Source organism: Oryctolagus cuniculus, chromosome 15 (genome assembly GCF_051225735.1).
Source record: "Oryctolagus cuniculus isolate XC-2025 breed Fujian yellow rabbit chromosome 15, ASM5122573v1, whole genome shotgun sequence".
Classification (NCBI taxonomy): Eukaryota; Metazoa; Chordata; class Mammalia; order Lagomorpha; family Leporidae; genus Oryctolagus; species Oryctolagus cuniculus.
Window position 1 is genome coordinate 55466837 of NC_142881.1, and position 20930 is coordinate 55487766.

The 20930-nt window shown below is 40.3% G+C and overlaps 1 protein-coding gene across 16 annotated transcripts in view; it reads right to left on the bottom strand.

Annotated features, from left to right (window-relative positions):
- Positions 1–20930, bottom strand: part of JMJD1C (jumonji domain containing 1C) — a 340730-nt gene that overhangs the window by 232470 nt on the left and 87330 nt on the right. For 3 of the 16 annotated variants that reach the window (XM_008270074.5, XM_051823263.3, XM_070057717.2), the window contains exon 1: positions 11384–11968. The exons of 8 other annotated variants lie outside the window; for them this stretch is intronic. In XM_008270074.5, coding sequence (XP_008268296.1) covers positions 11384–11551 — 168 coding nt within the window. In that variant the 5' untranslated portion in view covers positions 11552–11968. Of the gene's footprint in view, positions 1–11383; positions 11970–15684; positions 15749–20930 lie in introns of those variants that run through there. 5 more of the 16 variants (XM_070057724.2, XM_089314101.1, XM_070057721.2 and 2 more) reach the window with 3 other exon arrangements.

Genomic DNA, 20930 nt, shown 5'->3' on the forward strand with positions numbered 1-20930 from the left:
ACTGCTTTACTTCTAATCCAGCTCCCTGCTAATGCATCTGGGAGAGCAGCAGAAGATGCTGGCCTAAGTCCTTGGGCCCCTGAAACCACATGAGAGACCCAGAAGAAGCTCTAAATTCCTGGCTTCAGCCTAGCACAGTGGGGGACATTATGGCCATTTGGGGAGTGAACCAGCAGATGGAAAATCTCTCTCTCCCTCTGTAACTCTGCCTTTCAAATAAATTTTTAAAAGGTAAATCTTAAAAAAGAAGAAAAAAGACTACTTGAGGGTGGACATTGGTACAAAGTGGCTTAAGCCATCCCTCAGAATCAAGTGCCTGGGATGGAATCCCACGTATGCTTCTGTCCCAGCTTCTTGAGAATGCACCTGAGAGGCAGCATATGATGGCTCAAGTACTTTTTTTTATTTGACAGAGTTACAGACAGTGAGAGAGAGACAGACAGGGACAAAGGTCTTCCTTCTGTTGGTTCACCCCCTAAATGGCCACTAAGGCCGGCACGCTACACTGATCCGAAGCCAGGAGCCAGGTGCTTCTTCCTGGTCTCCGATGCAGGTGCAGGGGCCCAAGGTCTTGGGCCATCCTCCACTGACTTCCCGGGCCACAGAAGAGAGCTGGACTAAAAGAGGAGTAACTGGGACCAGAGACCGGCGCCCATATGGGGTGCCAGCGCCGCAGGTGGAGATTAACCAAGTGGGCCACAGCGCCGGTCCCATTGCTCAAGTACTTGAGTCTCTACCACCAATGGGGGAAGACCCTGATAGAGCTCCTGGCTCCTGGCTACCACCTGGCCCAGCCCTAACTGCTGCAAGCATTTGGAGAGTGAACCAGCAGATGGAAGACTTCCATCTTTCTCCTTCTGTTGTTCTGCCTTTCAAGTCAATAAAAATACTTAAAAAAAAAAACAAAGAGGCTTCAGGGCCAGCGCTGTGGGGTTAAAGTTCTGGCCTGAAGCGACGGCATCGCATATTAATGCTGCTTCTAGTCCCAGCTGCTCCTCTTCCGATCCAGCTCTCTGCTGTTGCCTGGGATAGCAGTAGAAGATGGCTCAAGTGCTTGGGCCCATGCAACCAAGTGGGAGACCCAGAAGAAGCTCCTGGCTCCTGGCTTCAGATCGGTGCAGCTCCGGCTGTTGCGGCCATCTGGGGAGTGAACCAGCAATGGAAGACCTCTCTCTCTGTCTCTACCTCTCTCTTTAATTCTTTCAAATAAATGAAATAAATCTAAAAAATAAATAAAAAAAACCAAGAGGCCTTGAACAATGGAGCTAGGAAAGAACAAAGGTTCAGAAAGAACATATGTCACAGCAATTAAAGGAGCTGTTTCACTTTTATTTTTAAAGGTGATGATTCCCAAAATCTATGCTTTCATTGTAGATAACAAAAAATTCATAAACACTGTTACTAATCAAAATTATTTGATTTTTACTCAACTTAGAAATCATTAATTTAAAATTTTCAATAACATTTTAGTAAAATAAAGTTAAAAGTCCTGAAGAAATTATTCATAATATCTCCCTTGCTTACCAAATATATCTGCTGAAACAGAAATAGAATTGCCATGTATTCCCTTCCTAATTTCACATTTTCAGACAAAAAAGAAACAAATATGATCTTCTAGTTACTTGATTTCTTTTGTTCCATTTTTAACCATAAAGCACTTTCACTAAAGTATTAAATATAGTTCACTAAAACTTGCAAATGCATGAAAATCCACTGAATCATTTCAAGGTCCAGTATTATTCTGTGATATTTATTTATTCTACCTTTAATTTCTCTGATCAGAAAAATTCAACTTCTGATCATTCAAGAGAAACCACATTACTAACAAAGGAGAATTGTGGTCCTTATTTTAAAAAAAGGCACAATCCCTTATAAAACAGGCACACTATAAAGGAAACCTCATTAACTCAGAATTAAGTGATTTGGGGATAGATCTGAAATTTGCTCTTGGTTAATGAGCACTGTCTTCCATAGAATTACAAATCAAACGTACTAACAATTCTGGAATTACAGAACAGGAAACATTCTGGATCTAAACCAATTTCTTCAATGATTAGACAAATGAAAAAAACAAAGGCTCAAACTATAAAAAGTAAACCATTACAAGTACTTTTTGAAAAACGTTTAAATGAAATTTCAGGTCTTTCAAGTGCTCAGCTTCATATATTTGTACATACCTATACTTGATTCCTACTCATTCAAATTTCAAGAAGCTCTATGGAGATCCATTTTGATGACATGGTCTGAACTGACAGGGAAGAAATACTGTATGTGAAATTTGAAATCTACTTGCCAATAAGTCCAAAAAGCAAATTTCACTGTTTGAGAGTACTTTCAAAAGTACATAAAAATGGAATTAAAAATATTAGTGCAAAAACATTTTCAAATCCATAGTAGTTTTTTTAAAATTTTATTTATTTGACAGAGTTAGACAGTGAGAGAGAGAGACAGAGAGAAAGGTCTTCCTTCCATTGGTTCAACCCCCAAATGGCCACTACAGCCGGAGCTACACCGATCCGAAGCCAGGAGCTTCCTCTTGGTCTCCCATGCAGGTGCAGGGGCCCAACCACTTGGGCCATCCTCCACTGCCTTCCTGGACCAGAGCAGAAAGCTGGACTGGAAGAGGAACAACCAGGACTAGAATCCAGTGGCCATATGGGATGTCGGTGCTACAGGCAGAGGATTAACCAAGTGAGCCATGGCGCCAGCCCCAAATGTACCTTTATGATGAAGATTTTACATGAACCCTGAAGAACCAGCAACATGCAGGTTTCAAAATTCTATTTTTCCACAAACATTTTTTTAAGAAAAATTTACTTACTTCAAGAGCAGAGTTACAGGGAGAGAGAGAAAGGGACAGATGTTTTTATTTTTTAAGATTTTATTTATTTGACAGAGTCAGAGAGAGAGGTAGACACAGACAGAAAGACAGGTCTCCCATCTGCTGGTTTAATCCCCAAGTGGCTGCAATGGCCGAAGCTGAGCTGATCGGAAGCCAGGAGTTTCTTCAGGGTCTCCCACAGGGGTGCAGGGGCCAGAGCACTTGGGTGATTTTCCACTGCTTTCCCAGGCCATTAACAGAGAGCTGGATCAGAAGTGGAGCAGCCAGGATACAAACTGGTGCCCATATGAGACGCTGGTGCCACAGATGAAGGCTTAACCTACTACGCCACGAGCATCAGGCCCCAGATTAGGAACTTTATATCAAATAAAATTAGCTAAAATCCATATTGAATAAAACTATTTGAATATTAGGCAGACATCTGATCACTGTCAAGTCTTGAAACAAATGAAATAAGCAGTATTTGTTGTCACCATATATTTACCATTAAAAATCATTAGAGGTGTGTTTATTGCAGCTCAATTCACAATAGCTAAGACATGGAACCAACCTAAACGCCCATCAACCAAAGACTGGGTAAAGAAATTATAGGATATGTACACTTTGGAATACTACAAAGCAGTCCCAAAGGGACAAGCACTGTGTGTTCTCCCAATCTGTGAGACCAAACAGAGTACCTAAAAAAAAAAAAAAAAAAAAAAAAAAAAAACCCACAGAAGTGAAATTGACACTTTGAGATGACCTGAGCTGACCCTGTCTTGACTATCGAGGAACAGTATTTTTTTGTGTTTTTCATTTTTTTCTCTTCATACTATTTCTTGAACTCATTACTTAACAGAGTTAATTATATATGTATAAAGTCAATTGAGGATGGATCTCAGTAAGAAATAAGAGTGGGAATAAGAGAGAAAGGAGGAAGTTTGTAACTGTAAAGCTGTATAGTTATACATACATTCCAAAAAACTAACTTCTAAAGGTACAGTTTAAAAACTTGTCATGGGACCCCAAATCCCATTAAGCTGGGTGATAAAAATGTCATCTTAAGTGTGAAAGTGATCATGTTAAGTGTTAAAGTGAACATATAGACAGTATTAAGTGTTAAAGTGATCATATAAATAAATGGGTATGGTGGGAAGAATATCTATATTCCAAAAGTTGTACCTATGAAATTTGTATTCCTTATATAATGAATTAATAAAAAAATCATTAGGGGTGGCAAAATGGGTTAAGCCATGACCTGCAATGCCAGGTGTCTCATGTGGGTACCAGTTCAAGTCCCAACTGCTTCACTTTTGAACCAGCTCCCAGCTAATGCACCTGGGAAAAGCAGCAGAAGATGGCCCAAGTTGTTGGGCCCCTGTGTCTACATGGGAGACTGGGATGAAGCTCTTGGCTCCTGGCTTTGGCCTGGTCCAGTCTTGGCTGTTGCAGGTATTTGAGAAGTGAATCAGCAGATTAAAGATCTAACTCTGCCTTTCAAATAAATAAAATAAATCTGAAAGAAATAAAAGAGAGAAAGAAAGAGAGAAAAAGAAAAAAAAAGGAGGGGAGGGAAGAAGAAAAAGAGAGAGGAAGAGAGAAAGAGAAAGGATAGAGAGAGAGGAGAGGGAGAGAGGAGAGGGAGAGAGGAGAGGGAGAGAGGAGAGGGAGAGAGGAGAGGGAGAGAGGAGAGGGAGAGAGGAGAGGGAGAGGGAAGGGAGAGGGAAGGGAGAGGGAAGGGAGAGGGAAGGGAGAGGGAAGGGAGAGGGAAGGGAAGGGAAGGGAAGGGAGAAATCATTACTTGTATTTTAACAAAAATTATCCATCAAAAGGGCCGGCCGGCATTGTAGCATAGCTGGTAAAGCCACCACCTGTGACACCAGCATCCCATATGGGTGCTGGTTCATGTCCTGGCTGCTTCACTTCCTATCCAGCTCTCTGCTAGTGGCCTGGGAAAAGCAAGGGAAGATTGTCCAATTGTTTGGGCCCCTGCCACTCACATGGGAAACCAGAAAGAAGCTCTTGGCTTTGCTCTGGCCCAATGCTGGTCGCTGCAGCCATCTGGGGAGTGAACCAGCGAACTGAAGATCTCTATTTGTCTCCCCCTCTCTGTAACTTTTATTATTTTTTTAAAGATTTATTTATTTATTTATTTGAAAGAGTTACAAAGAGAAAGAGAGGCAGAGAGAGGAAGAGGGAGGGAGAGGGGAGGAGGGAGGGAGGGATGGAGAGGACTTCCATTTGCTGGTGCACTCCCCAATTACCCAATTACCAGGTCTCTCATGCAGGTACAGGGGCCCAAAGACTTGAGCCATTTTCTACTGCTTTCCCAGGCCTTAGCAAAGAGCTGGATTGGCCGGGACTCGAACTGGTGCCCATATGGGATGCCGGCACTGCAGGAAGAGGCTTTACCAGCTACCCCACAGTGCCGGCCCCAACTGTAACTTCTAATGAATAAATCTTGAAAAAAAAACACTCATCCAAAACCCTTCAAACTAGACATATTTTCGAGTTCAAAATTTGTTGAAGTAAATACTGTTATAATGTGGTACTTGACTATGGTAATATAATGTAACTCATGTGTAATATGTAACACCACTGTAGGGTTTAGAGAACTCTAAAATTAAGCACAGTAATATTTCTGAGATAAAATATTGAATTCATATTAGGTTCTGTTAAAAAATAGAGGATGGCACTGTGGCACAGAAGGCTAAGCCTTTGCCTGCAGTGCCAACATCCCATATGGATTCCAGTTCGATTCACAGCTGCTCCACTTATGATCCAGCTCCCTGCTAATGGGCCTGGGATAACAGTGGATGATGGCTGAAGTGCTTGGGCCCCTGCACCCACGTCAGAGACTGGATGAAGCACCTGGCTCCTAGCTTAAGCCTGGCCCAGCCCCGGCCGTTGTGGCCATTTGGGAAGTGAACCAACAGATGGAAGACCTGTCTTCCCTCCTCTCTAATTCTACCTTTCATATAAATAAAATAAATCTTTTTTAAAAAAAGTTTAGTCAGTCAGGGTTTGCTTCCAAATTAATAACTATAAACAGAAACAGGAGTTTTGTGTACTAATTGCTACTGATTCCAGCTTCCTTGTAACACCGACTCTGGGAGACAATCATGCCTTGTTCAAGTGACTGGGTTCCTACTACTCACAAGGGAGACCTGGACAGAGTTTCCATTACCACCTTCTGCTCAGGCACACTCTGGGCTGTTGCAGTCCCTTGGGAGTGAACCAGCAAATGGAAGCACTGATTCTCTTTGCATCTCAAATAAATAAAAACTTAAATACATAAATTTATTAAAATTTAGTTGCTGTAGTTATCTGGATTTCAGAATGGCATAAGGAGTAGCAGAACTACTAAAACAAAAGAGTATAAAAGTGTATGATCTAACGACTAAAGGCTGCCATCTTTTTAACTTTTGAAATATTAATGATGCCTCTTTCCCAAAATTTCTACTTAACTATGAAGGGTCTATGGCAGTTTACATACTCAATTTTCTATATATGCAATTCTTCAGGAAGAACAACAATAAAGTCATGAGAGAAAATGGTCTATGTACTCAAATCTGATATAAAAGTCTTTCTACCTACCAGCTAAACCAATTTTCCCTACATTTGTTAACCTATCAAAATCATATTGATCAATGGAATGAAAATCCTTATTTCATTCATCATCACTTTGTGAACAGACCAGAAATTAGCATTATCTATACTGCAGAACTGTATCAGACAACCTGAGAATTATCTGAACAAACACTGAAGGAAATCAAATGCCATCAACTCAATAGCCAACTTAAATAAGAAAGTTGAACAGAAATATGTAGAACTAAAAGGAGTTAACTTATAAATTAAGCATAAATCACTTTAAAATTCCTAAATGTGTTTTATTTAAAGGCAAATTTTGCTAAATAACTTTGAGCTGCAAGTACACAGTTCAGTACAATTTAAAATCTGCTTTCTCAGATTGGCTACTTCTCTCCAAGTGATCTCTGGAAATGTTTTCTTAAATATACTTCAGACAGGGTTAAAAGGCAGGTGGTGATGGGTGGCTGTGTGTGGGTGGATGATAAATAAATTACTAATAGGATGTGGAAGATAATGAAGAGTAAATTGACTTTTGCTCTTTAATTAGCATAATTTTTTCAGTGATAATATTATGAAACAATAATTCTCAACTGCCAGTTCTCCTTCTATGATATGCTCAATCTTTTAGAAGTTTCTCAAAATCTAGGGTAGGGTAGACATTTGGCCTAGTGATTAAGATGCAGGCATCTCATATTGAACTACCTGGGATCAAGTCCCAGCTCCACTCGTGACTCAATATTCCTGCTAATGTGTACCTTAGAAAGCAGCCAGTGATGGGTCAGATACCTAGGTCCCTGCACCCACATAAGAGGTCCTTATTGAGCTGGTCTCCCTACTATGGCCCCAGGATCAGCCTTGGCCACCCTGGACATCATAGGTATTTGGGAGTATACCAGCAGATGAGAATGCTGTCTCTTATAAGAATAATTTTTTTTTTAAAACACAGGGCAATAGTAATGTTTACCAATGGATGCAAGACAAGAACCTTTTTGTTTTTTTTAAAGATGTACTTACTTATTTGAAAGTCAGAGTTACAGTGAGAGAGGGAGAGACAGAAACGGAGACAGATCTTCCATCTTCACTTAACAAACGGCTGCATGCTGGTCCAGGCCGAAGCCAGGAACTTCATCAGGGTCTCCCAGATGGGTGCAGGGACCTAGACTTGAGCCATCCTCTGCAACTTTTCTAGGTGCAGCAGGGAGCTAGATGGGAAATGAAGTAGCCGGGGCCTTAACCCGCTATGCTACTGTGCTAGCCTGGACAAGAACCTTTGCAAAAGTCTAAAAAAAGAACTCCACATGCAGAGACTCATGATATAGTTTATCTAATCTTACCTTCAAATCTCAGGCCTCCTGCATAGAAAGGGTTCAGATAAATCTCTTGATGATCAATATAATTCCAAATATAATTCCAGTATGGATATCCCAGAGGGTTATCAACTCATTTTTCAAAAAGTCACCAAAACATCTGAAATTATCCTAACATAATCTAGTAAGAATTCCATCAATTAAAGTCATTACCTAAGACACCAGATAGTAGTATGACTAAAACTCCTGGCATGAAAAAGTAAAATTTTAGTCTTCACTGTACTGCATTATGTACTTTCATATTGTACAGGAATATGTTTGCTACCATGATATGCCAATCAGAATAATGTCATCCTAAAGATAGCCATGTCCTATTCCATGGGATCTATGACTACACTATTTTACACAGAAAAGAGGAACTAAGGTTCCGATGGAATTATGAATATTAATAGGTGTTGAGATCATCTTGGATTATTTGGGCTCACTGTGATCACAAACACACTTTAAAATGCAAGACAGAAGCAGGAGAGTGAGAGGGAGGTGATTAGGGAAGAATGGTCAGAGATTCAACCTGGCTTTTAAGATGAAGGAAGAAGGCCATGAACCAAGGAATAAGAACAGTATCTAAATACTAAAAAAAGAAAAAAAAAAAAGGGAATCTCCCCTAGAGCCTCCACTTTACAGTCTTGCCACACCTTGATTTTAGCCTAGGAAGGTCAGATCAGATCTGTGATCAAGAAACATAAGATAAATCTGTAGCATTTAATCCACCAAGATTGCGTAATTAGTTAGGGCAGTGCTAAGATATTAATGTAAGTGGCCAAGTCTTCATAAGACCAAAAGAATAGCTGATTAACTTAGAGATATAATATTTTTTATTTTCAGGTTTTGATAGTTATCCTTCAAAATCATGTAATATATAAATGTACAACACTAAAGCTTCTAAAATAACTACATGTTTTTAATTATATATTTACAACTTTAAAAACAAAACATGGGTTTCAGCAGCAAAAAAATCAAAAAGTTAAGAACAGCTTGTAAGTGTTTTTCATAGAACTGATCATGCTCTTTATGTTTACACTGTAGTAATAAAGGTCTAAAGGAACAATATGTTGCACATTAATGCCAAATTGTTCACTTAAGTGTCACTTAAGAAGTATGGGGCTGGCATTGTGATGCAGAAGGTAGAGCCACCGCCTGCAACACCAACATTCCATATAGGCCACAATTTGAGTCCGAGCTACTCCACTTCCGATCCAGCTCCCTGCTAATGCACCTGGGAAAGCAGTGGAAGATGGCCCAAGTGTTTGTTCCCCTGCACTCACAAGGGAGACCCAAAAGAAGCTCCTGGTTTCAGCCTGGCTCAGCCCTGGCAGGGCCATTTGGGGTATGAACCAGCAGATGAAAGATCTCTCTGTGTCTCTCCCTCTCTCTCTCTCTCTCTCTGTAACTCTGCCTTTCAAATAAATAAATCTTTTTTAAAAAGTATGAATGTAAGAAAGTTTGGAAACCTAAAAATGTTGGTTCTAGGCTTAAAAACAAACTTACACTATAAGCAGTAACATTCATTTTTCAAATAAGATTGTTGTACAAAGGAATACTGGTCAAAGGTTCACATAGTTTTGGTTTAAAACTTTTTTGGCAAATTTGCAATGAATTTTTACCTATGAAATCAATGATGAAACAAAATACTTCTACCACCTGAAGAAATTCCTTCCCGTTCTTTCCAGTTAAACCCCACCATGACTCAGTAATATATTTTTCTTTCTTTTTTCTGTAAGATTTACTTATTTATTTGAAAGGCGGGGGTGGGGGGGTGGGGGAGAAAGAGTCAGTCTTCCATCCGCTGGTTCACTCCCCTAATGACCACAATGGTTGGAGCTGTGCCGATCCGAAGCCAGGAGTTTCTTCTGGATCTCCCACACGGGTGCAGGGGCCCAAGGATTTGGGCCATCTTCTACTGCTTTCCCAGGCCATAGCAGAGTGCTGGATTGGAAGTGGAGCAGCAGGGCCTCGAACTTGTGTCTGCTATACAACAGCGCGAGCCCCTCAGTAATGGGTTCATATCTTCTAAATTACAAACTTGACATGTCAATCACCTGTTTATATCACTTAAATTTCCAACTAAGTAATCAAGTCTTCAATATAATTAATTTGCTAACCTGTCACCAATGATAGCTTTTAACTGTATTTCCTAATTTTCATATATCTACTAAAGCAAAATACTGTAGAAAGTAAACACAATTTATCACTCGTCATTATTTAAAAATGCTAAACCATCATCCAACTAGCTTCCACATAAAAGCCAAGACAATTTAGAGTAGGAGAAATGCCTTCTAAAGAAACAAAAGTAGTTACTGCATTGAAATACCACAATTCCTAGAACCATGAACATAATCAATGCTTAATGAAGATTCTTTTCCCTCTTTCGAATAAAAATAACCAAATATATTCAAAATTACCTCGACTTTGCTTTTTTCCTATTAGAAATATCTACTAGGAAAGCAAACCTATTTTGCAGTATCAAGTCAACATTAAAACACTCCACATGAAACCGTGATGAAAATGGATTTACAAAAACACTCAAAAGCTCCTAAGAAAAATATTAAAATAAGCAGGTTTATGTAGATATAACTGTGAATTTGGAATTGGCCTGCATACACACAAGGGGAAAATACTTCTAAATGTGAAATTTTCAGTGAAAAGGTAAATACTCCGAAGCACTAGGAATATGTATTTTAAGTCAACCTTGAGAAACACAATATATTGACTCAACTCCACCCCTTATCTTCAAGCCTGTCCCCTAGAGATGCTTTGCTTGGAGCATAACATGTCCCCTCTCAGTCAGGCACATACCTACGCTACTGAAGCAAATACTGGCAGTGTCACGTATAAGGATAAAGGTTCTGTGGGGCATTTAACATTTTAATTGACAACATCTGTAGTTTTATTGAATTAAAATCGTGTAAACACCCAGGAACATGTTTACCCTAAGCACTACCCGTTTCTAACAAGGGCGGACAGAGGGCTAGAGGGAAAAGAGAGGAATTTCTGTTACCTGGCATACCAAAAATATTCGTTTTCATCGTTTGAGGCTAGAAAGCTAAGCATCTACGAAGCAGAGGGTGAATCAGGATATCGCCACTGCCACGGCCTTACCTACACCTACACACACACACACACACACACATCTCTGGAAAGCCAAGAGATCTGTCAGTTTTTCCTCCCCTTCAGCAACCTTATGGCTAAGTTTTAAGGCTCAAGCCCCCGCACTGTACAGACTTTCGCCAGCAGAAAGGTGCCAGGGAAGCTGGCCACACACCGCTCCCGAGGGGCCCGCACCGCTCGCGGCCCCGCGCTCCCAGCCCCGCCTTCCGCTGAGGTCTCGGCGGCCGCGGCCGGCTCGGCCGCTCCCCCGCCCCCGCCCCCGCACTGAGACCGAGGGGCCTCCGAGGCTGTCTGGGGACACAGGAGAGTCCGGCTCCGACACCGCCTCTGCCTGGGAAGCCACTTGCCGTGGGGCGAAGACCCGGGCAGGACAGCGGGGCAAACTCTGTGGGCTCCAAAGAGGGGCGTGACCGCCAGTGGTGCGGGCAGAGCCAGGTGCCGCCGAGGTGGTGAGGCTCAGACACCGGCTCTCTGATGTGGGCAGGCGCTCGCTTACCGCCAAGTCTGGATTGCTACTGTCCCGGTGTGACACGGCTCGGATGACCCCGGCTCGCCAGCTCCGCCAACTGCGTCCGCTCTCCCCGCGCTCCGGACGCGCCTCATCGCCGACCGCCACACAGAGGAACCGCTTCCCCACCAGCTCCGGCCGCGTCTCCACCGCCATGGCCGTAGCTGCTTAAGCGACCGCTGTATTCTCCAGAGAGAGGAACTGCGAAACTCGGCTCCTACCGGCCGCTCATGCTGCGGAGACCGGACCGGGAGACGGCGGCGGTCCCGCGAGCGAGAGCGCGCGGACTCGGGGCGCACCGGACGCTCTGCCTGGAGGACGCAGCGACCTCGGTCGCTCGGTGTCCCCAACAGCTCCCAAGGCGCCCAGACTCACAACTTGGGGCTGCAGCTACATAAACACTCACACACACACACACCCATAAAAACTGACAGAAACCCCACACGCAGCTCCGGCGGCCGCCGCCGCCACAGCGCCGCGGCCAGTACTACTCCGCCTCCCAGGCGCTGGCTCGGCCGCGAGCGCGCCGCGCGTCTCCTTCCGCCGGCGCGGCGGGGGGAGGGAGCAGAGAGAGGGTCGGCGGAACCACCGCAGACGGAAAGTAGTGCCCGGCGCTGCGGCGGCCGCGGGAACTGCCAGGTTGCAGCTGACTGCTGCTCCAGGGCCAAGGCGCGGGGGAAGCTAGTACTCTGCTTCAGCAATACGGCACACAGCGTGTGGGGTCCACCTTTGTATTCGCCGCTCCCTCAGAGGTGAGGGGGAGGTGAAAGTGCAGTGTGCTGATGGCACTGGACCACAAAATAAACTCCAGGTTAAACGCCTCATCTCCAGATGAGCACATGGCGCCTGCCGTCTGGGTTAGCATGAATTTAGCCCGAATTAGTACTGCAGTCCCAGCAGTAATGCGAAGCGATGCCCACAGAACTCAATCACAGCGGAACAACAGTCCACGAATTTAAATGGAAAAGGAGAAAAGGCTAACATCCTTTAATGTTTCCAATTACAGCGACACTAATTTCTGTGTGAGCTGTTCAGAGATTTACACGCCACTGCTTTGTTATAAGGAACCCTACGCGATCTGCTGTGGGCTTTTGTCAGCATCCTTAAATTTCACAAATTGTCTCTGCACCAATCTGTACTTTTAGTACTGGTACACAGCTCAAACGCCCTTGTCAGATATGAAAACAGGGAAAGGCTCCAGAATCAGTTATATTAAAAAGTAAATATCGTGGAAAGAAAAGGATTTTAGCCAATCATAGTTCAAGAAAATAGTTTACTTTCCAACCAATCGCAACAAGACTGTAACCCATGCACAGAGATTTCCAAACTGGAACAATCATTCCTTCTTTGATCACTCTTGAATTCTTCTAAATCAAACTTCTCTCTAGGTGTCAGTGAGCAGTTCCATTTCAGGAATACTTTAAAGTGTTTTTTTTAAAGGTAGTTTTAAAAGTCCCAAGTTTTATTTATTTTTTTAAATCTGCGCCGCAAATGATTTAAATCAACATCAAAGATTCTCCTGGTCCAAAAATATTACTATAATTTTCAATTTCCTGAGAGATTTCCCTAAACCTCCATTCCACTAAAAAAGGGAGGGGGAAGTATTTATCATTTTAAAGGTATTTACACTAGAAATCAGAATGCTTAATATAAACATAATAAGGCTTTTATCTACTTTCTCTAGAACTCCCAAACTGGGCTGTCTGAAACAGAAAAATAGCCACTGCTAATATGTTAAAAGCCAAAATTACAAGGAGGATGGATTTTAATCATCATGGTCTAATTTTGTTAATCAAGAGACAAACATAGAACTAAAACACATCAACAAGGAAAAACTGTCCAAAAATGCATATGGCACAATGAGAGAAAAATTTACTTTAACTTGGTCAATTTTATATACAAGTCCACTCTTTTAATGTACATTGTATAATACTTAGTAAATTATCTTGAGAAATACAGACTGAGATTTCTAAAATTTCAATTTAAGATTAAGGAGCTAGTAAAATAACTTGGTAAAACAAAACAAAAAGCCTTAGCATATGAAAAGATCAGAATCAAGCCATCGAGGATCTGATTTGTGACTTTGGGATATTACAATTGTTAAAAACAGAAAGCCTGATTCCTACTTTTGATAACTTAGAAGCAAACAAAACAAATGAAGTCATTTAAGACAAGACATGCAAATGCAACACTCACTACATTATATTCTCAGCCGATAGGTTGTTGGGTTGCTTTATATAACACTGCCAGCTGTTTCCAATTTTGTACCAAACTCCTATAAATGGACCCCTAAAAACCCTGGTTACATGTTGAATTCCATCTTTTAAGTTTTTTAAGAAGCACGTAAATCTAACAAATCCATCAAAACATTTCTTAAACAGACAAAAATCTTTTCAAAAGGCCATTTATCCCCATAATATTTTAATCAAATATTTTTAATTCTTAGAACTATATTGCAAGTTCCAAAACCTAGAATTTACATGAAAATGGTTAATATTTTTCTTTTGGAAACATTTACATGCATTTTTTAAAAAGGTAAAATAAGAAGCCCTTAAAGATCTTTTTTGGGTTGTTTCTTTGCAGGCATTTTTTTCCTTTGCTTTTGTTTCAGGGAGCATCTGTTTTATTTTGTCAGCAAATCATAACCTAAGATAGAAGTTAAAGAAATTTTACAGTCAGCTTTGAAACCTTAGAATACTCATTTCTTTCCTCAATAAGGGCATTCTTTACTTTCATAAGGATGCTCAGAAAATGCCTGTATGAATCATGTAAAGAAAAAAGAAACATAAAAGAGTGTTACTATTATTCACTATACAGGTAAACAGAGTAGTAGAGAAGCATTTAAAATTATGTTTATTAAGAGGAACTGAAAAATTAGAAATGCAGACTAGATCTCTTTCGATCCCCCACATGTAAATATTACAAGCACACACATATACACTTCCATTCAAGCAAAACTTCATATACTAAAAATCTTTCATCTACATAAAGATACACTGAGAATATTACTTGATTCTTTTAATCCAGAAAAATTTATTTGTTAAACACTATTTTGTTTTGTTAAAAAACTGATGTGGGGCCTGCATTGTGGCATAGTGGATAAAACTGCATGCAATGCCAGCATCCCATATTGGTACTGGTTCAAGTCCTGGCTATTCCACTTCTGATCCAGTTCCCTTCTAATACCCTGGGAAAAGCAGTGGGCCCCTGGACCTACATGGGAGACCTGGATGAAACTCCTGGTCTGGCTTTGGTCTGGTCCAGCCCCTGCCATCACTGCCATCTAGGGAGTGAACCAGTAGATGGAAGATCTCTTCTGTCTCTCCCTCTCTCTGGGTAACTCAAATAAATAATTAAATCTTTATTAAAAAGAAAAATATTGATGCATAAAGGAAGGAAATGTAGTCACTGTAATAACTGCCATAACCACCTACTTAATTATCAATAGTTGATGGTCCATAAAGTTTATATTCAATAAGCAAAAGTCTAGTGGTTATACAATTTTTACTTTTAGACTTGGCATAATTGCAGAAAGGGTCAATTACCTGTTCTCATACATATCAGTATTTAGTGCCAATAGAGGTGCTACACATCAGAGATGTTAAGCATCATAGATAAAACAAAGACAAATAAAACACTTAATGTATGCCTCTCACAATAATTGGCCACCATTATAGAACATTTAACCTTGTCAGACATTATGCTAAGTACTTTATGCATCTAATCTCACCTTTTTTTAAGGATGGGGAAAATGAGGTATACAGATATATAGTTAACTTGCCAAAGAATACACAGTAAGGAACCAAGCCTTGTGGGGCCGGCGCTGTGGTGTAGTGGGTAAAGCCACTGCCTGCAGTGCCGGTATCCCATATGGGTGCCAGTTCAAGTCCTGGCTGCTCCACTTCTGATCCAGCTCTCTGCTATGGCGTGGGAAAGCAGCAGAAGATGACCCAAGTCCTTGGGACCCTGTGCACCCATGTAGGAGACCTGTAAGAAACTCCTGGCGCAGCTCCCGCCCTTGCAGCCAACTGAGGAGTGAACCAGCAGATGGAAGACCTCTCTGTCTCTCCTTCTCTCTCTGTGTAACTCTGACTTTCAAATAAAATGAAATAAATCTTAAAAAAAAAAAAAATAAGCCTCATGATATCCGGGGCCCACTTGCTCTTAACTCTTATGCTAAAGAAAAGAAATCACTTAAAAGAAACATGAAGGTCACTCTCCAAGTTGCTTCCTCCTTATTACCACAGAGTTTTTATAATTGATTTGTTCAATATTTATTTAGCACTTACTATGTGTCTGACATCCTGCAAGTCTCTGGAGATTTAGCATTTGTCCTTGAGAAGCCCAGTCTATCTGGAAAGATAGACATTAGAAAAACTTTGGTTTGCTTATCAGTAGAATGGCATAAAAAATAAATTTAATGCACTTTAACAAATACACTCTGAATTCTTTATAAATTGGAGGCTTTTAGTAACTGTCAAATGTTAAGGTTGGATTGAATATATGAAGTCTTAAGATTATATATATATACATACACACACACACATATACACACACACACACATATAGGTACTGTGGGGAAATCATCAAAATGAAGGAATCCAAGAGTTTCAACTAAATCATGCACATGGAAGACCAAGAATAAAATGTAATACAAATATGTTATCATGTTTATTAAAAAACCTGAAATAATTTACATTTAGGTTATTTCCCTAAGTATCTATTAAAAATGAATGCCTCAATCACATTCATGATAAGGGCAAGGTAACTCAAATGATATCGTAAAGGAAGTCATCCCTCATTCCCAAACTAAATCAAAATCCCCACATTATGGATTTTTAAAACATCCACTAAGTACTTATCACAACTTTACTAAATTCATGGAAAATGGAATTAAAAGATACATTTATTTTGATGCAAAGACCTCTGAAATTCAGTTTTTTCTAATATGCATTTTCCATAAACTTTTTTTTTAAGATTTATTTATTTGAAAGCAGAGTTACACAGAGAGAGGAGAGGCAGGGAGAGAGGGAGAGAGGGAGAGAGGGAGGGAGGGAGAGAGAGAGAGAGAGAGAGAGAGAGAGAGAGGTCTTCCATCCGATGGTTCACTCCCCAGTTGACCGCAACAGCCAGAGCTGCGCTGCCTGGACTCCCACGTGGGTGCAGGGGTCCAAAGACTTGGGCCACCTTCTGCCGCTTTCCCATGCTATAGCAGAGAGCTGGATCAGAAGTGGAGCAGCCGGGTCTCAAACCGGTGCCTATACGGGATGCTGGCGTTTCAGGCCAGGGCTTTAACCCGCTGCACTACAGCGCCAGCCCCTTCCATAAACTTTTTTAAGACCCCTCATATGCATGGATCTAAAAAATTTTGGAACCAAAATAAATTTAACTTTTCATTTCATTTTCCATGAACTTGTTGAAAAACTTTCATTATTTACAGCATTTATTGTGAATCTGTTTTATATCTGTCTTACTTGATGAATATAAGCTCCAGATATCTTTACCTTGTTCATAACTAAACTCCCAGCATCTAGGTAAGCATTGCTAAGAAAAGAATGTTATCAATTAAATTAATAAATGAATATAGTAAAATATACCTTTTTTCTAAATCCAACCAAACAGGAATTTAGAATCAATGAAAATTAATAAATAAAAGGATTTGACTGTTTCTAAGGCAACAACAGAGCAGTCTTCCATACTCTGGTTCATTCCCCAAATGCCCATCAACAGGCAGGTTTACGAAGGGTCAAGGTCAGAGGCCAGGAACTCTACCCTGGTCTCTCACACTGGAGGCTCTAGCCCAAGTACTTGGGCCATATTTCATTGCCTTTCCAGGAGCATTAGCAGGTTACTGGATTGGAAGTGGAGCAGCTGGGACTTCAATTGGCACTCCAGTATGGGAAGTAAGCATCACAAGTAGTGGCTTGACCTACTGCACCACAATGCAATTCATCCTATAGGGTTATTCATCGCCTTCATAATATCTTATACTTATTATCTCAGTTTCATCACAAATGTACAATGTTTAGCCTTCAAAACTTTATGCTTCAGCAAAAAAGCAAGGTCATTCCCAGGGAAATTTCAGAAGAATATACAGAGAAAGAATTGCAATTTACAAGAAAAATATTCTTTTTTTTTTTTTTTTTTGACAAATAGACAGTGAGAGAGAGTGAGAGTGAGAGTGAGAGAGAGAGAGAGAGAGAAAAGTCTCCCTTCCGTTGGTTCACCCCCCAAATGGCCGCTATGGCTGCCGCGCTGCGCCGATCTGAAGCCAGGAGCCAGGCCCTTCCTCCTGGTCTCCCATGCGGGTGCAGGGCCCAAGGACTTGGGCCATCCTCCACTGCCTTCCCGGGCCACAGCAGAGAGCTGGACTGGAAGAGGAGCAACCGGGACAGAATCCAGCACCCCAACTGGGACTAGAACCTGGGGTGCCGGCACCACAGGCAGAGGATTAGCCAAGTGAGCCACGGCGCTGGCCAAAAATATTCATTTTGTTACCAAACTACCAATTTAATAGAAACCCAAAAATGATCCTAAGTGTACATATCCAAAAAACAAATCTATTTTTAGTCCTCTAAAGAGAGAACAGTCTCACTGTTCTTGATAGAGTCAACATAAAACATAACTTCCTCTCTCTTGATGCCATGGGGAAGCAAGGAAGGAGAAAAGGAAGGAAAATAAAAACAAGAAGCAATCTATATTGGATCTTCTAATTGTCCATTATCCACAAATGCTATCCAGTTTCTAGTTTAAATTCTGGTTACACAGGAACCTTCCTTTTTGTTTCCCCCGACATTCTGTGACTTTGAAGACAATTTTTTTTTAGAATGATCTGCTAATCTGCTGAGAAACCACAAGAAAGGAAGTTGCCATTGAGCACTCATCAAGGGTCTTCACAGGGTATCCCACAGGACTTTTTCTCCAGTTTATCACTTTCTCATAAAAAATCTAACTATTAACTACCACTAAAATATGCAAGATGCAAGTATGCACCTTGTAAACAGATTAGGTCCCTAAAGGATCACATTCCTATTGCTCACACAACCTTTCAGTATTGCCATATGTTAGTAGTAGCAGAGTTAAAAACATAAATATTTAATGAACATAAATTACTCTATATAAAAAGCAGTATCTTTGACTCCACATGTGCTTCACAACTACAGATTATTTAATTATTAAATTAAAGAGGACATATATAATAGAGTTCAAAATCCAAAGTGTGTGTCCACAGAAGTTCAGTATATAGAGGCCCTGGGTTTCACTATAAAAATCACATTTGACACATAATGAAAATCAGACTTCAAAAAAAAGAGATTTCAACTACAAATTTAAAGTTCAAGTCAACATCCCCAAATATTCTGCTAGAGTGCATTATGATATTATCTAAGGTTAAATGGACAAGAGAAACATACAGAAGTCTAGCCAACGTCAGTTTCAACAAAATATGCAACCACTTATGTAAAGCTGGTTAATTTCCATTCCAGAGTCATTTAAAAATAGATACTTTAAGTTGCATATCCCAAATGTAACAAACTAGAAATCAGCAACCACATAATGAAAACAGCAGAAATCAAGGAAATCTAGATTACCTCTGCCACTAACTGCTCTATTATAGTTCAAACAAACCACCTTGCTTCTCTGGGTGTCATTTATAAAATGTTCAGGCTGATATAACCATTAAAATTCATAAAAATCTATTTCTAAGGCTTCCAGGTTATTCAGCAAACAAAGAATATTCTCCTGCATGGTAGAATCAAACCTGAAAACTGGTAACAAATAACCTTGCTTAATAAAACAAATATTTTCAGCCAAAAAGACTTTTCAAAGACTCAAAGGTCTCAGAGATGAGTCTATCCATCAATAATTAATACATACTACTATTAATACATACCAAAGAGCCTCCCAGTTAAACAGTAGGGTTTTTTTGTTTTGGTTTGGTTTTTAAGATCTATTTACTTATCTGAAAGGCAGAGTTAGAGAGAGAGAGAAGCAGAGGCAGAGAGAGGTCTTCCATCCGCTAGTCCACTCTCCAAATGGCAGCAATGACCAAGGTGGGCCAGACGGAAGCCGGAAGCCGGAAACCAAGAACTTCATATGGGTCTCCCAAGTGGGCACAGGGGCCCAAGCACTTGGGCCTAATTCCGCTGCTTTCCTAGACACATTAGCAGGGAGCTGAATTCGAAACAGAGCAGCTGGGACTCAAATCAGCACCCATATGGGATGACTGCAATGCAGGCAGAGTCTTAACCCATGACGCCACGGCGCTGGCCCCTAAACAACAGTTTTTAAACATCACTGTAGAAATGTTTCTTCCATCTGCTCTCCAATATTAGCCATAAAACTATTACACTAAAATAAATAACCCATCAGAACTGTTATAAATGAAAAAAGTTTTTGTGATACTCTGCATTACAAAGAAATTTTTGCATTTGAAAGTTTTAAGCCTACATTGCTTTTACATTCTTTTTTATCTACAATAGCTAAAAATCCTTTTTTAAACAATTCTAATTATAAAAATTATCTCAAAAATCAATTGTTTCACTTGATTTTATATCTGAATTTGTACAAATGCTTCTTTTCCCCACTTGCAATTATTTCTTGATATTCACAAAATTTAAAATTTCATACAGCCATATATCTTTATGTTACAGCCTTAAATCACACTTAGAAAATACTCTATACACATAATCTTTAGTATTTTCTTCAGTTTTCTTCTTGAAGTTTTTGTAATCAAAAATTTGAATCTGCTAATGTATCCCTTCCTAATCACAAAAGAAACAAAAAATAGATAATACTTTCTATGAAATTAACAAAGATGAAAAAAGACAAACATGAAGTATTGGCAAGCATACCTGCGAAACAAATATACCTGCTGTTGTAGCTGTAATGTGAATCTGGTAAAACACTTCTGAGGAAGTAATCTGACCATCCTGACTGCTAATAGCCTTAAGACAAATCATATCCTTTGACTCAGTAATTGAACTCCTCGAACATGCTCCTCCAGCAACCAGGCTAAGGATTCAGAAATAAAGAAAAAGTATATTACGTGCTCTGCATGCCTGGCTGACTGCTGAAGGCCTCTCCTTGAGTGTGGAGGAGAGCAGGAGTGGAAGAGGGCTTATGAAGGAAGTTACCGTGAAGAATGGTAGCAATTGAACATATTTGGATCTTGAGGGAAACATTTCTGAGAACAAAGATGGAATAGAAAAAGTTTTTTAAATGGGACAAAATAAAAGACACGCCATCAAAACTCCCAAATGATGTATCAGCCTACCCTCAAGTGATTAAAACAGAAAAACAAAACAAAAAACAAAACAAAACAAAACCGAATTGTTTTTGACGAACTGTTAATGAACAAGTTGTAACAAATCTAATGAATGTTAATATGCAGTTTTAATCATGCACACTCCTAGAGGTATGCAGTATTGACTGCAAAGTGATCAGAAGGTGCTGGAAATGTCCTTTATTTTTGTTTGCGTGATGGGTATACTAGCATAAAACATTTAAAAATAAATTATGAAAATATGCAAAGTAT